General features: G+C 57.2%; 2 protein-coding genes across 2 annotated transcripts; one reads left to right on the plus strand and one right to left on the minus strand.

Moving 5' to 3' along the window:
• The first annotated feature begins 1056 nt into the window (after window positions 1–1056).
• ESS2 (ess-2 splicing factor homolog) lies at window positions 1057–9550 on the plus strand. The gene is made up of 10 exons (XM_041729537.1): window positions 1057–1228; window positions 2222–2390; window positions 2481–2582; window positions 4628–4797; window positions 4910–5027; window positions 5298–5431; window positions 6202–6304; window positions 7273–7382; window positions 8444–8559; window positions 8996–9550. The coding sequence occupies exons 1-10, from the start codon at window positions 1094–1096 to the stop codon at window positions 9273–9275; spliced, it is 1437 nt and encodes a 478-aa protein (XP_041585471.1). The 5' UTR covers window positions 1057–1093; the 3' UTR covers window positions 9276–9550.
• Window positions 9551–9677: 127 nt separating this feature from the next.
• On the minus strand, window positions 9678–13296 carry TSSK2 (testis specific serine kinase 2). The gene has a single exon (XM_041729539.1). The coding sequence runs from the start codon at window positions 12483–12485 to the stop codon at window positions 11409–11411; it is 1077 nt and encodes a 358-aa protein (XP_041585473.1). The 5' UTR covers window positions 12486–13296; the 3' UTR covers window positions 9678–11408.
• Window positions 13297–15286: the final 1990 nt, after the last annotated feature.

A 15286-nucleotide genomic window follows, 5' to 3' on the forward strand; every position in this document is an offset into this window, starting at 1 on the left:
CTGTCACCATGGAGCTCCCCACGGAATAAAGGAATGACTGCCTATAATACGAATTTGTTCTGGGGCAGAACTTACCTGTTTGGCATCATTCACAACCTCCTTTAGGGAAGACATCATCATTCCTGAAAAGTGGTTGGGCAATTTTCTGGTCCATTTCAAAGAGAGTTAGCCTTCTTCTGGAAAGCCCACTGTGGTGTTCAGGGACCGAATATTATTTATTTATTTATTTATTTATTTATTTATTTAAATTTTATTTAATTTTTTTTTATTTTTTATCAAACCATTTTATTGAGGGGCTTTGGGGAAAGGTTAGAAAGGAGGAGGACAGGGAGACCTGACGTCCTTGGCCCAGCCACAATCTTTCCAGCCGTATAGTCGCCGAAAGGGACTGAATTTTTTTTTTAAAGATTTTATTTGTTTATTCATGAGAAACACACACAGAGAGGCAGAGACACAGGCAGAGGGAGAAGCAGGCTCCGCACAAGGAACCAGATTCGAACCCGATCCCCGAACCCCTGGATCATGCCCTGAGCCAACGGCAGACACTCAACCGCTGAGCCACCCGGGCGTCCCCGGACTGAATAATGTTTAACTAGACATTTCTTTGCCAGACCATCGGATTTTTTTTCTTTTGTTAGATAACGATCCAGAAGAAATGGTCCTCGGGTTCTCTTCTTGTATAAAGTTTAAATAAAAACTTTCAAACCCATCTATAGCCAAAATGTGTTTTTGTTAATAACGCAGGAGCATGCGCAATGATGACTTGCGAGAAACTGGAATTCAAGGCGTTTCAATTTCGCAGCGCTGAAAATGTTCGCTATTAGAGTGAAGGACACATCCCTTAGTCTCTCCCACCACAGCGTCCCCTGGTGCCCGTAGTTCAGAGTCGCAGGACCAGAGTGGGGCTGCTGGAAGACTTCAATTCCCACAAGGCTTTTTGGTGACGTCACTAAGGAGCGCGGGCTGGCCTCGAAACGCGCGGCTCTCCCATTGGTGGACTGTGGTAGGCGCCTGCGCACTTAGCACAGTCCCGCCCCCACCGTCTCCCGACCCTTTTCCGTACCTGCGCCGCCAGAGCGGTCCTGGGATAGCGATGGAGACGCCGGGAGCGTCAACCCGGGACCTATTGCTCCTTCCCTCGTCCGGGCCCCGGAGGAAGCGGGCGGCAGGGGAGGCCCGGGCTGCGGCGAGCAGGCAACGGGTCCTGGACGAAGAAGAGTACATCGAGGTAAGAACTTGATGCGACGCTGGCGAATTCGAGGTCCCTTCCCTGCCTCGCGCTTCTGTCGGGTCCCTGCTCTTGGGTCGTGGCGGACTCGTACCCTTGCGAAGGTGGGGCAACCCGAGTCTGTGCTCTTGGGGTGTGGACAGCCGGAGAGCCAAGTAAATACAGTGCAGAGAGAGGTGTCCTTGATGGGGGGAGGCACCGGCAGTATTAGGGGAGAGACGGGGCGGCTTTGTGTGTGTTGGGGGGGCGGTCGGGGAAACAAGGTGTTTTATTAAAGCATGAAGAGGCGTGTGGAAGGATGGTGGCAAAGAGGACTTTCTACAGAGTTGTAACAGCAGATGCGGAGGCTGGAGGTCTTGGAGACAGCCTCTGATTGCATCAGCATCGCTGAGTTAGTGGGCATCCAAGGATCCTTGAAGTAGGTTTTAATACTACAGCAAATATGCAGGGAAAGGAGCTGGCAGGGAGATTGGAGGAAATCAGTTTGGCTTTGGATTGGTTAAGTTTGGGAGGCCTCTGGGATAGGCAGCTGGCATTAGTGGATAGAAGGGTACATAGATGAGCAGCTTAGGATCAGGTCTGTCTGGAAGTACAGATTGGGGAATCTCAACCCCGTGCTGTTGGTGGGGGTGACAGGCTGAAATCGTCCAGATAAAGGGATCCCATTGGAACTAAGAGGTCTCGGGTGGAATGAAGGGGCAACACCCACCTTGACCCAGCTGGTGTGAAGGTGGAGCTAGCAAAGGAGCATGAGAGTGACCAGTTAGGGGAGAAAGGTTTCATGGAAATCAGATGAGCGTGGAGTAATGTCAGATGTTGCCGCAAGATCACAGGAGATGCTCATCCTCGTTAGAAAGTGCAACTGAGCTCAGGGGATCACTGGGCTGGTTAGAGGTTGTGGGCATCAGCAAGGACCTTAGCATGTATGTTGCTAGACTGAGGGGCAGAGGAGAGGCAAATGCGACCTCTGACTTTTGTTCTGACTTCTGACAGGGTCTCCAGACAGTCATCCAAAGGGACTTCTTTCCTGACGTGGAGAAGTTGCAGGCTCAGAAGGAGTACCTGGAGGCTGAGGAGAATGGAGACCTGGAACGGATGCGGCAGATTGCCATCAAGTTTGGCTCTGCCCTGGGCAAGATGTCCCGGGAGCCCCCACCGCCCTGTAAGAGCGACAGTGGTTGGCAGTGAGGGGAGCTCCTGCTGAACTGCTGCCTTAGGCTGGCTCTAATTCCTACCCCCTCCCTCCTTCCAGATGTGACTCCAGCCACATTTGAAACCCCTGATGTGCACACAGGCACGGGAGTGGTGGGCAACAAGCCTCGGGGCCGAGGCCGGGGCCTGGAGGATGGCGATGGTGAGTGAGCCCTGGGGTTTGCTTGCAAGTCTCATCCTGTGCATCCCTGAGGGCTCTCTGCGTAAATGGCAAGCCATGGGGTTAAAGAGCATTGGTCTGGGAGGCAGACGTGGGCGGTTTTCCGAGCCTCTGGCCCTCCTCTGTGGAATGGGGATCTTGCCACCTCTGTCCCCAGGCTGCTCACCGTGTGCCAGCACCTACCCAGTGTGCTTTGTGGGCCTCGAAGGACCCCTTTCCTGCTGCTGTCTTAGAATGCCTCAGGGTCTCTGCACTTGTTTCTTCTCAGTCAGTCACTTCCCCTGGGTAACTGCACGACTCTCCTCTTCTTTCCCCTCAAGCCTCTGCTCAGATGTTACCGTTTACGGAACCCTTTCCTGACACCCCCCAGCATGCCTTCCTGCCTGGCTTTTGTTTTCTTACTGTAGGACATGGCACTTAAAAAGGCATTTTTTTCTGTTTGTTGCTTTTCCTCTCTACAGGAGCTTCTCTGTCTTGCTTCTGTGTATGTATCCTGCACCTAGGACAGCACATGGCATATTGTGGGAGTAGAACAAATAAGTTGTTTTCTCCAATACATGTGTTGGGGGGTCATGACATGTTCCAACTTTTCATGAGGGAGTCTTTCTAGGAGAGAGCATTTTGAGCCCTGTTGGACACAAGTGTGCACTGCCACATGACTTTCTCAGGATCAGTGACGATTTTGTCAGTAGAAGACCAGGGCCCAGGCAGACAAGATGGTTCCTGTTCTTTGCTAGGTTCTAGTCTTCAGCGTGCTGTAGATGCTCTGTGTGCTTACATAGATGAGATATTTTCCCTTTCAAAATCCAGCTTTTTGTGGAGTTATCCTAGTCCATCGTGTCCTTGGAGCTTGATTTTCTACTGCACATGGTAGATGAGTCACAGGCGATTTACAGATTCTTATCTACTTATTTATTGGGATTCTACTTATTTATTTCTTTGAGAGAGTGAGTGAGCACGTGTGCGAATGATGGGGTGGGCAATGAGAATGAGAGAATTTCCAGCAGACTCCATGGTGAGTGGGGACCCCAACGTGGGGCTTGACCCCACGACCCTGAGATCATGACCTGAGCTCAAACCAAGAGTCAGAAAGACGCTGAACCGACTGAGCCACCCAGGCGCCCCTCAGATTCTTTATTTTTTAAAAAAAATACACGTTGTCAACGGATCTAATAAGATATAGATAATAACCATATTAATAAGCTAGGTGGTGGGTACCATCATTGTTCACATTCACAGGTGAGGGAGCTAAGGCTCAGGAAGGAGTAGCTTCTGCAGGTTTCAGACCTATTTGGTGATACAATGGGGTTTGAGTTCTCATCTTTCCAACCCTGGGTCTTGGAACTTTTAGCCACTGTGCTTGGTACAGTGTAGCAAGTAGTAGGTGGTGAAGACTGTCAGTGGAGTGGAAGACAAGACTCTCCTCTTGACGGTCCCCTCGGAAGTGCGCACCACTGTACACAGTGCAATGGCACCACCTCACTGGGGGTTCCCCTTCCTATGGTGGTGGGTGGGGCGGCTGGGGTTGTGGCCCAGTGCCTATGAGGCCCCATCTGGACCACTGGATCCTACAGGGTCCTGCCCTCAGGGCCTGCTAGCAGGTTAGCAGGCTTAGGTGACATTCACCCACATGTAGCACAGGTACCGGGAAGAGAGGAGCAGGCAGGGTAAGGATGGAGAAAGAGCTTGGAGCTTTAGAGGCAGGCCCTATAGGACTGGTGCAGTTTGGGCAGGGCAAGGCTTGCTGTGATCACCCACCTTTTCTCTGACCCCTGGATATGTTTTGGCCTGTGTGAGTCAGACGTATGTTTCACTTGACATCCAGCAGCTGAGGAGAGCCTCTGAGCGCTCCCTGGGCAATTAGGGGGGTGATCCCCAGGGGAGTAGTCTGGCAGTGTGGGTTCTCACCAGAAGACCCACAATGAGGATGAGGGTTCCCACCCTACTTACGGGTCCTGGGATTGAGTGACTACAAAGCATTTATGCTGTTTGTGGTTCTGTGTCACCCCACCTACGCCCCTGAGCAGGAGAGGCTGGAGAGGAGGAGGAGAAGGAGCCTCTGCCCAGCCTGGATGTCTTCCTGAGCCGGTACACAAGTGAGGACAACGCCTCCTTCCAGGAGATCATGGAGGTGGCGAAGGAGAAGAGCCGGGCACGCCACACGTGGCTCTACCAGGCCGAGGAGGAGTTTGAGAAGGTGTCCTTGGGTACAGGGGCACAGGCATCCTCTGTCAGGGTGGAGGGAGTCCTGGGGCCAGGGGCACAGTGCCTAGGGCCTCTCTGACCCTCACTTTCCCCCTGTGACACAGAGGCAGAAAGATAATCTTGCACTTCCGTCGGCAGAGCACCAAGCCATCGAGAGCAGCCAGGCTGGCGTGGAGACCTGGAAGTACAAGGCCAAAAACTCCCTCATGTACTACCCAGAGGGTGAGCAGGGAGGGTGGGCAGGCAGGCAGCAGCTGGTGGGGCCGCATGTTGGGTCGGGCCCTGAGGATGTATCTGTGCTCCCCGGTGTACGGGACTTGGAGGGGTCCTGGTCTGCCTCCAGGCAGAGGGTGATGTAAGCGCTTTGCCCGGCTTCATACTTCTGGTCACCGGGGAATGACTTGGTCTCTCTCCCCTGAGCCTTGAGTGTGGGGCAGCGGTGGGGCCTACCCACCCTTCTGACACTGCTGCCATCTCTCCTGCATCCGCCAGGCGTCCCTGATGAGGAACAGCTATTTAAGAAGCCGAGGCAGGTGGTGCATAAGAATACTCGCTTCCTCAGGGATCCCTTCAGCCAGGCCCTGAGCAGATCCCAGCTGCAGCAGGCTGCCGCTCTCAACGCCCAGGTGAGTGGCCGGGACTGGCTATGGGCAACCACCATCTCCCCGATCTTGGTTTCCTTTCTTAAATTAGTACTGTTCTTGGGTTAGGTGGAACATAGCAGCCTATGAGTATGTGGGGCTCCTCTGCAGCAGGGGCCTGAGCCTTTTCTCGATTTGTATGGGTTACCACTGGGATACTGTCTTGGCCAGAGACGTTCTGTGGGTCAGTTCTGTGCCAGCTCCCTGGCGGACAAGAACATGAGAGAAGGGAGGCTGCTGGGAGCCAGCCTAGGCTGGCCAGACCCACACCCATGCACCAGGTAGGACAGGGATAGATAGATGGGGTGCGCAGGGTAGGGTGGGGTGAAGCTTGGTGGGGCACACAGCAGGGGTTTCTGAGTCTGGGAGTCATGGTGCAGTGGTGCCTCCAGTGGTCATAGGTTTGAAGTGAGGCAGGAGATGGGGAGACTGTCCTGGAGGCTTCTGCCAGTGCCTTGTGGGGAAGAGGTCAGAGCAGGGCCTAAGTCAGGAGCTGCTGAGGGCAGCTTGTGTGGGGATATAGCCTGATGCCCAGGGCCCCGGCGCTGCCCTGCACAGAGGGAGGGGGAGCTTCCCTTGCTGCTCCCTCCTCTGAGAAAGTCTTCTCTTTCTCCAAGGGGGATACCACCCGCAGAGCTCTGGGTCTGCCCCGGGGAGGGGAGGCGTTTCCAGCATGTTCCTGTGCATTTGTGCATCAGTTAGCTGGAGAGAGTGGGCTTGGGCCCCCCTAACACTAGTCTCTCTTGTTGTTCCAGCACAAACAGGGCAAGGTGGGCCCTGATGGCAAGGAGCTAATCCCCCAGGACTCCCCACGAGTAGGCGGATTTGGATTTGTTGCAACACCCTCTCCTGCCCCTGGTGAGAAGTGGACCTGCTGACGAGCCCGGCCCCTGATAAGACTGCCTCTGGGAGATGGGCTACTCAGGTGGCTCTAGCACTGTTGACACTTCTCCATTTCTGCCACGTGTCTCATGTGACTCAGGGACCCAGTGTCCCACCTGCGCAATGACAGGGCTGAACAAGGCTGTGGGTGGGCTGGACTCTCAGGTAATGCTGACCTGAGATGCATGGGGCCCAGCCTATGGAGCTGGGCAGTCTTCATGCTTGCCCTAAGCAGAACAGGCTGGTTTAGTTGGGAACCAGGGGTGTCGAGGCTCTGCTGGACAGATGGGCTGTGGTGAGCATGCTGAAGGGCACAGCGAGAGGCCAGGCACAGGAAGACGAGGTGGAGGGACACAGGGAGGAGGCTTCAGGCCCCAGCCCTGCATGGCTTCACACAGGAGGTTTATGAGTCTCGAGGACAGTCTTATGGTGTAGCCATGCACGTGGTGTCCTGCCCTCCCAAGCGCTGGCCTCTGTATCCTGGGCTGCTGGTTCATGTGACCTAGGCCAGGATATCTGGAGGTGCTACAGGTTTGCCCAGGGTTCTGGGGAAGTTTTGGGCTCTGAAAGGCCCCAAGTGTCTCCTTTTGGATGGGGTGCCATAGCAACCTCCAGGAGGCCCCCACAGCCATGTGCTAGGCTAGGAGCCTAGTTGATCCAGCCCAGCTTCTCTGAGGAGCCGCCTTTGCAGGCTAAGCCCTTCAGCTGTCAGAGCCTGGGCCTGCCTTGGGCCTTAAGTGGCCTTGTGTTGTCCTCTCAGAGGGCCGAGCTGCCAGAGTTCCAGAGTCCTGGGGAAGGAGAGTGGGCTACTGCCAGCCTTCATGTTTGTTAGCTGGGACATGCATGGTGGGAGCTGGCTGTCAGGGCAGGCCTGGTATTGCCCACCCACCCCACCCCCATCTGCATCCCCTGGCCTGAAGTGACTGTGAGCTGTCCATCTGCAGGTGTGAATGAGTCACCGCTGATGACCTGGGGAGAAGTTGAAAACACTCCCTTGAGAGTTGAAGGATCTGAAACCCCCTACGTGGACAGGACGCCAGGACCAGCCTTCAAGGTGAGTCATGATGAGGGGAGTTCGGAGGGGACGCTGAATAGGCATATGGCCATCTGAGCATTTGTAGTTCAATGCACAGATGATGGGCTAGCTGCCACTGGTCAAAGCAGAACCAACTGAAGGGCCAAGCCATGTTCCAGGCTACACACCTGTGCAAGCACTGCACTTCTGAATAAAACCAGAGCACTGCGCACAGGTGTGGGTGAAGGGAGGGACTCTGGTGTGGGGCTAGGGCACCAAAGCTATGGCCCTCTGAGCTTGTAGGCCTGTGGGGTGGGAAGGGTCCTAGAACCCCAGTGTTCCATGGGATGTGGTTTGTGTCCTCAGAAGGATTGCGTGCTTGCAGAGAGAGGCCTCTGGTTAGAGAGCGTGAACCAGGAGGCACCAGTTTTGTAGAAGTTGTCAGAGGGGGTGGTTCATGAGGCCTGGACCAGGTAGGGTGGGGAAGCTGGGTGCCAGGTGGTTTGTGGAGATCGAGTGGCCTAGGCTGGGTGGCGCAGTGGTTTGGCGCCTGCCTTGGCGCCTGCCTTTGGCCCAGGGCGCGATCCTGGAGACCCGGGATTGAGTCCCACGTCCAGCTCCCGGTGCATGGAGCCTGCTTCTTCCTCTGCCTATGTCTCTGCCTCTCTCTCTCTCTCTCTCTGACTATCATAAATAAAGAATTAAAAAAAAAGACATTAATGCTATGATAGAAAAATAAGGATCTATTTCGGGAAGTTCTGGAAAGAAATAGAGAAGGTCAATGGAAGTTAAAGTTAACAGGCAGTTTATTCTGGTAATCAGAGGAAAGCAGATTCAAACCAGACCGCCTTTTTCCTAAAACACTGTCGGGTTTGTAAGTTGGCATTGCTGGCTTGCAGGGAACTGTGAGGACAGGTGGGAGGCCTGGGCCTTTGCAGGTGGGCAGCTCACCAAGCTGGTCAGGGGCCTTCCGGGGGCTTTTAGGGAGGCAATAATGGGTTGTGAGGATCACGGGGGCCACGGGAGAGAGGCAGGTGCCCCAGCAGTGAGGGACTGCCTGACCTGGCTGCAGGCCACCCACATACCCACTTGCCTTGTAGATCTTAGAGCCCGGCCGCAGGGAACGGCTGGGGCTGAAGATGGCCAACGAGGCTGCCGCCAAGAACCGGGCCAAGAAGCAGGAGGCCTTGAGAAGAGTGACGGAGAACTTGGCCAGGTATGAAGTGCCTGACCCCACCTAATGCAGTGTGGATGCACACTGTGCAGGGCAGGCCCAGGGGTTCTGTGCCGGGTCCTGTGGCAGCTCCTTGGGTCCAGGGCGCAGCCTTTATGAACCAGGATGCAGGCCCCTCCGTCCTTTCCTTCAGCCTCCTCTCGGCACATCCCTAGGGCCCCTTGTCCCACTTACGCACACCTGTCAGCCCCGTGGAAGCAGGTGTATTGTCCTCCTTGGAGAGACAGGGTCCATCCCAGCCCCACAACTAAAGGCAGCACCACTACTTGACCTTAAGTTTGGCTACAGTGCTGTATGGTCAGCCAGTAGTGACCACACATCACCCATGTATCTTCCTGTGGGGCCATGGAAAGCCCTGCTGCTGGCAGTACCCGATCAAACCTAATGGTGCCTCTTTCACCCACCCCTTCTACCCCAGCCTCACCCCCAAAGGCCTGAGCCCAGCCATGTCCCCAGCCCTGCAGCGCCTCGTGAGCAGGACGGCCAGCAAGTACACAGACCGGGCCCTGCGAGCCAGCTACACCCCATCTCCAGCACGTTTGACCCACCTCAAGACCCCAGCCGGTGGGCCTCAGACCCCCACGAGCACACCAGCTCCTGGCTCTGCGGCGCGCACCCCCCTCAGCCAGGACCCCGCTTCCATCACGGACAACCTGCTTCAGCTCCCTGCCCGGCGCAAAGCCTCAGACTTCTTCTAGGGCCAGGCCCGGGTCGGGCCTGTGGGAACTGTGGAGTCTGCAGGGCCGCAGCCCACTCAGCAGAGGACTCCGGCCTTTTGGGGACCCAGGCCCGGGCCAGAAATGGTGGCTGTCCCAGGAGCCACAGAAGAGATGCCGTGCCTTGGCCAGGCTGGCACAAGACTTGCCCCCGCAGCCCCTGGGGTATGTCCCTGGGTCTTGTTGAAACTGTTTTCTATCAAACCCTTCCTTGCCTGTTTCTATTTAGCCGTCATTAAAGAGCACCTGGCACAGTCTGGTAGGACCATCTCTCCGGCCCGCTCTGCACAGCCTGTAGGCTACCTTCGTGCCCACGTCCCAGTCTCAGGACTACAGGCCTCCCTGGGCAGAAGCTTCTGGGGGAGGTGGACTTGGAAATCCAGGGTGTCTGACCCCTCGTGCCACTCTCTGCATTGCTCCCCCTCTGGGAACATGGAACAATGTGGCCCCCTGGGACTTGGAACCTACCTTCTGTGCTCAGCTCACGGCACACTGGGCCCTGCCCCCTGAGGGAAGAAGAAAACCCTCAGAAGTTATGCCCCTCATGTCCCCGGGGCTCTGCACCCAGGTCCACAGCTTCCCCACCCGGGCCTGGCCCCTGTGGTGTGCTGGTGATGGGGTCACGTGGGTCCTACATGTCAGACCACACCTCGTGTGGCACCTTCAAAGTGGCCTCAATGTCATCTTCTCCAAGCACCTGGTCTCCAGCTCAGGTGGGGCAGGGCTGCTCTGTCTTCCTGCCTTCACTCTCTCTCCCAGTGCTCCAGGCACTACCTTCCACACACTGCTGAGTCACCAGCGGGAGCTGTGGGTAACACTAACCTGGGCACAGTGTCAAAAGAGCAAGACCCATGAGTGCCATGTGCACCACAGGCCACACTTGCCCATGACCCCGAGAGCTTAGGTGCCCGACTCCAGGAGGCCTGGGCCAGCTACTTCACAAGGAGGTGGGGTGCCCTCGCTGGCTCCCAGATGGATCTCTTCAGGCCTTAGGTGGGGTCAGGCGGTACCCTCCTAGGGGCTTGCACTGCCTACAGAGACAGCCTGGAATCTGCCGAGACCGGAGTCTGTCTTTGAGCGCACCCAGCCCTGCCTTGGCCCTTGTCTTGGGTTGTCTTGCATGGTTCCTCACCATCTCCGTGAGGGTGGTGTTCTAGAGGCTGGCGAGGGGCCAGCCGCCTGCCTGGGCACCCGCTAGCCTGTACTCGACTGAGTTCCTGCCAGTTCTCAGGGGGCCAAGCCCCAGCCAGGCCCCCAACTTATGGGGGCTGAGACTAGGCTTGGCAGGTGGGACCAGGCCCAGGACTGCTCAGGGGTCAGGAGAGTGTGGCCTTTGCTGCTTTTCCCCATGGAGGAGGAAGGCGTGGGCCAGAGCAGCATGGAGGCAGCGGTGTGAGTGGGTGTGAGATGCGGGGGAGAGACTGTCCCGACAAGGCCACTTAAGGCCAAGTACTGGCCCCCCTGAGTACGGGCTGGGGTGTAGGGTGGGCAGGAAGGGGTGGGTGAGCGGTCTGGGTTGGGGCTGTTCTGGCAAACGAAAGGGCACTCAAGGGGCTCAGGCCACTGATCTGAACCGCAGGAATGGAGGGAGCAGAGTACTCGGAAAGAGGGGGGGCCCGAGGGAGCCAGATGGGGTCGGGGGCAGGGTGATCTGTGCTCTGCCAGAAACGTAGAGACCTGTGCAGCTGGCCAGCTTTGGGGCGCTGGGCCCCGGGCGGGTCCGAGGGAGACGGTGGGGGCCTGGCTGTGGGCTGCAGCTGAGGTCTTCTGGCCCACAGGGCCTCACCATGAGTGTGCCTGCCCCCAAGCACTGGGCCCTGCACCCCTACGCTGGAGACCCCCGCGCCGCAGGGAGGGGGGTTGGCTGAGTCCTAGAGAAAAAGACTCCTCACGGGGCACTCTTGATGCTTGTATACACTTTGTGGTTTATTTGGTGGTCAGTAATTAACGTCTTTGCTACTAAGTGGAAGAAAGCTAATAGAACGTAATCAAAATAGTGGTTTAATTGACGGATTTTACTTGTTCCTTGCACCTGTGCCTTCTTCAGCTCCTACCTGCCTATTTAGTTTATGTGGGCGCACACCATGCACCACGCCCCCCGGGCCCGCAGCACCGCTAGGTGCTCGCTTTCCCCACCTCGGCTCCGGTGACGTGATGATCTTTGGCCTTGGAGGTCTCGGCCAGCCTGTCCTCCATCCTGTCCTCATTCTCGGGCACCACCAACAGCCGGTGCTGGGTTTTGGCTCCAAGCTTGTGGTCAGGCCGGTGTTCGGGCCGCGAGCCTGGCCGGGTGTCCAGTTTGCACTCCGTCCGATACTTGCCCTCACCCTCCCTCTTGAAGGAGGCAGAAGACATGGCTTTGGGCTTGGGGGGCTGTAGCCATGAGTGGCTGAGGATCTCGTCGATGTGCAGCCGCCGGTTGACGTCGGGCTGTAGCATGCGGTAGATGAGGTCCTTGCACTCGCCCGTCAGGTTCTTGGAGCGGGGGAAGTCCACGCGGTGCTCCTTCTGGATGCGCAGCATCTTCTTGATGTCGGAGTCGTCGTAGGGCATGGAGCCACAGACCATGATGTAGAGGATCACGCCCAGGCTCCAGATGTCATACACCTTGGGCTGGTAGGGGATGCCCTGCAGCACCTCGGGGGCCGCATACGCCGCCGACCCGCAGAAGGTCTTGCTGAGGATGATGCGGCCGCTGCCATCCCGCAGGCAGCGCTTGGAGAAGCCGAAGTCGGACAGCTTGATGTTGAAGTCCTTGTCGAGGAGGAGGTTCTCACACTTGAGATCTCGGTGGACGACATCCAGGTCGTGGCAGTACTTGACGGCCGAGGACAGCTGGCGGAACATCTTACGCGCCACATCCTCGTGCAGCGCCCCCCGACACTTGATGAACTCGAGCAGGTCGCCCTGGACCCCGAGCTCCATGACGATGTAGATGCGACCATCAGAGGTCTCAAAGATCTCATAGGTCTTGATGATGGAGCGGTGGTTGACAGTTGCCAGGATGTCCATCTCCCGAGGAAGGAATCTCTCCACGAAGTCGGTGGGCGTCTTCTTTCGGTCAATGATCTTGACCGCCACGTTGAACTTGAGGCGCTCAGAGTAGGCAGATTTGACTTTTGCATACGAGCCCTTGCCAAGATTGATGCCCACGATGTAACCCTTCTTCCTTAGGACCGCGGCATCGTCCATGGTGCCAGGAGCGGCTGGCGCCGCTGCACTCTACATCCCCTCCCCACGTGGGCCAGCGGGCATTGTCCTCATTTACCCTGTGGGGAGCCGTCTGGCTGGGCTGGGCCTGGACTCGGAGGGGTGGAACGCTCAGCATTGTCTCCGCGTGACTTCAGCATGTGAAGTCATAAAGCCAGCCTGCCGGGAGTAGGGACTGAGCTGGGGGAAACGGGCCCCTGGAACCTTGGAAGCCAGGCTGGCCTGGTGGGAGTGCCCACTCCCCACCCACTGGAAGGAAGCTGCCACCCAGGACTGCGGTAACCCTCCCTGCTCCTCCTCCTCCTCTTCCCCCTCCTCCTCCTCCTCCTCCTCCTCCTCTTCCTCCTCCTCCTCTCCTCACTGTGGCTTCCTGGTCTTGAGTCAGGCCCAAGGGAGGGCCCCCCAGGTCAGGCCAGAGTGCCAGCCCCATGCCCATTTCCTTCTCCTGGCTGTGCAGGCTGACTCTGCATCAGTCCATGTCCCACTAGGGCCTATTTCCTACAGCTTCTTTGGGGTGTGAAGAAAACCCTCTCTAGGACTTGTATCCTTGGAACTGGTGGTGCCTGGGAGGAATGGCCCTGGTCTGGCCAGGCCGGTGGCTCCACCCAGCCTTGTGAATGAGAGCAGTTTCTGTTCTGGGGTACAAGGCTGGGCAGAGGAGTGCCACTGTGGTAAGCGGGGCGTGTGCGGGGTGGGAGGGCAGGCAGGGCCCTGTGCCCCCCACTGGCAGATGTGTGTTCCCAGGGCTGGGGCCTGCCTGGAGGATGGGCCAGGCCTCAGTCAGGTAGAGGAGGTGGTGAGGCATCCAGGCAGGGCAGAGCCTGGAAGAGGTGATGGCTTGTTCTGAGAATGGCTGTCTTACATCTGGAGGGAGGGTGGAGGAGAAGGGAAGGGTCTGGGGCCAGAAGGGCCATGACTCCAGTCACGTTTTAAGATGGTCCCTGGCAGGGTACACAGAGGATGGGTTTCCGGGTGAAAGGAAGCCAATGCCTTTGACTGGACAAGAGGAGGCTGGACCAAGGCAGGCCTATTGGGGGGGATTGGGCGCAGGAGACTGAGGGGCTGAGCGGTGGCCCATCAGGGGGCAGGACCTTGGGCGGAGCCTTGGTGCCAGAGCTTCTGGTAAGAGCAGGCACTGGGATGAGGAGGGGATCCTTGTGAGGAGCTGGGCAGACCTGATGGACTCCTGGCATTTGCATCTCTCAAGCTGTCTTGCACCTGAAAGCAATGTGAAAACCCTTTTGTTTTTTCCTTTGGGAAATGTGGCATCCTTTGTGTGTCTCCTTAGGTACTTTGGAAGCCCTGCTGCTCATTCGGTCTCCATGGCAGGCATCCCGTGCCCACATGTGGGCGTGCCATGTGCTCAGTGTTCAGCAGGGTGGGTGGGGGGGCACCTCAGGAGGCCTGCCTCTATGTGGGTGGTCGGTAGGGGAGGTGATGGAGGAGACCGCACGTACAGGTGGATGAGGGGGAGGACGTGCTGGGCAGATGTGCCTGCCGTTTTGGCCCCAGCATGGCTCTGTGGATATACCTGGGGGCACATGGGGAGTTCCCTGCAGCTGGAGGCTTGTCTGGAAGATCCCTGGGGCCGTGGCCAGAGTCCAGATGCCCTCCAGCAGCCACCACCTCCCTGAGGCCCTCTCCTGGCTCTTTGGAGCTTCAGTTGTAGTAGCTCTGGCTTGATGCTTGCTCTCCCCTGAGATGTCTTTGGCAGAAATGACCAGAACTTCACTCCTGTGCGTCCCAAAAGGGGCTGGCCATGAGCATTTGCGGGCCAGGACCCAGAGCAGTCTCCCCTGCCTTTCTCCTGCACTCCCACACGTTCTCTCTGGGGCACCCCCTGCATGTCTGCCTTTTTGGCTGACTCTGCCAACCTACCCACTTTTCTGTTTTTTGTGGATTCCGTTTCCTTATACTCTGCCCTTGCCCAGGACAGTGTGGCCTCTTTGGTTCTCGGGGGACATGGTGGAGGAGGCACGAGCTGAGCTGGGGCTGAAGCAGGTGGCTTCATCCAGCACAAGTCACGCACGCGGGGGCAGGCCCTCCTGGTGTGTTCGGGATGGGAAGTGTTCGGGATGGGAAGTGTTCGACTGGCCCAGGGGCCTCCAGGAGCCCTCCCAGGCTGCAGCCCTGTGTGTGGGAGACCTGCAGACTCTGGCAAGGCCACTTCCCTCTGAGTTACGGTTTCCTCCATTTTTCCATTCACCCAATAGGTATTTGAAGGTTGGTTCCAGATGCTGGGGTTCACTGATGAACTAGACAGGACCTTTGCCTTCCTGAAGCCCAGAAGACGGGGAGCTTCAGTGTCACACCAGCAGTGCAAATGCCCAGTGGTGGCTGTGCTGTGATATGGGAACACAGGGCTGTGAGGGAAGAACTGAGATTGGATTTGGGGAGGCTGGGAGGGCTGAGGTGTGAAGAGTTAGCCACATGGAGGAGGACCAGAACCTGCTAGAGCACGTGATGGCTTGAAAGGACACAGAGTGGCGGGAGTGTGCAGGGTGGGAGGGGACAGCACTACAGACTGTGCAGGCCATGGTGAGGGTCTTGATCTAAAGCCTTCAGGAGGGTCACTGAAGGGCTCTGAGCCAGGGCTGATCCCAGCAGCTGGAATGACCTGGAATGTGAGGGTACCCGGGGAGGCGGGGGCTTCTGTCACCTAGGCCGCCACTCTGTGCTGTGTGATCTCAGGCAGTTGCCCACCCTCTCTGAGCTGTCTCCCCACCTGTAAAGCACACAGCAGATGCTCCTTCCTGGGGCCCCTCCTGCCCAGGCTTGCCTTC

The sequence above is a fragment of the Vulpes lagopus genome, chromosome 14 (genome assembly GCF_018345385.1).
Source record: "Vulpes lagopus strain Blue_001 chromosome 14, ASM1834538v1, whole genome shotgun sequence".
NCBI classification, from domain to species: domain Eukaryota; kingdom Metazoa; phylum Chordata; class Mammalia; order Carnivora; family Canidae; genus Vulpes; species Vulpes lagopus.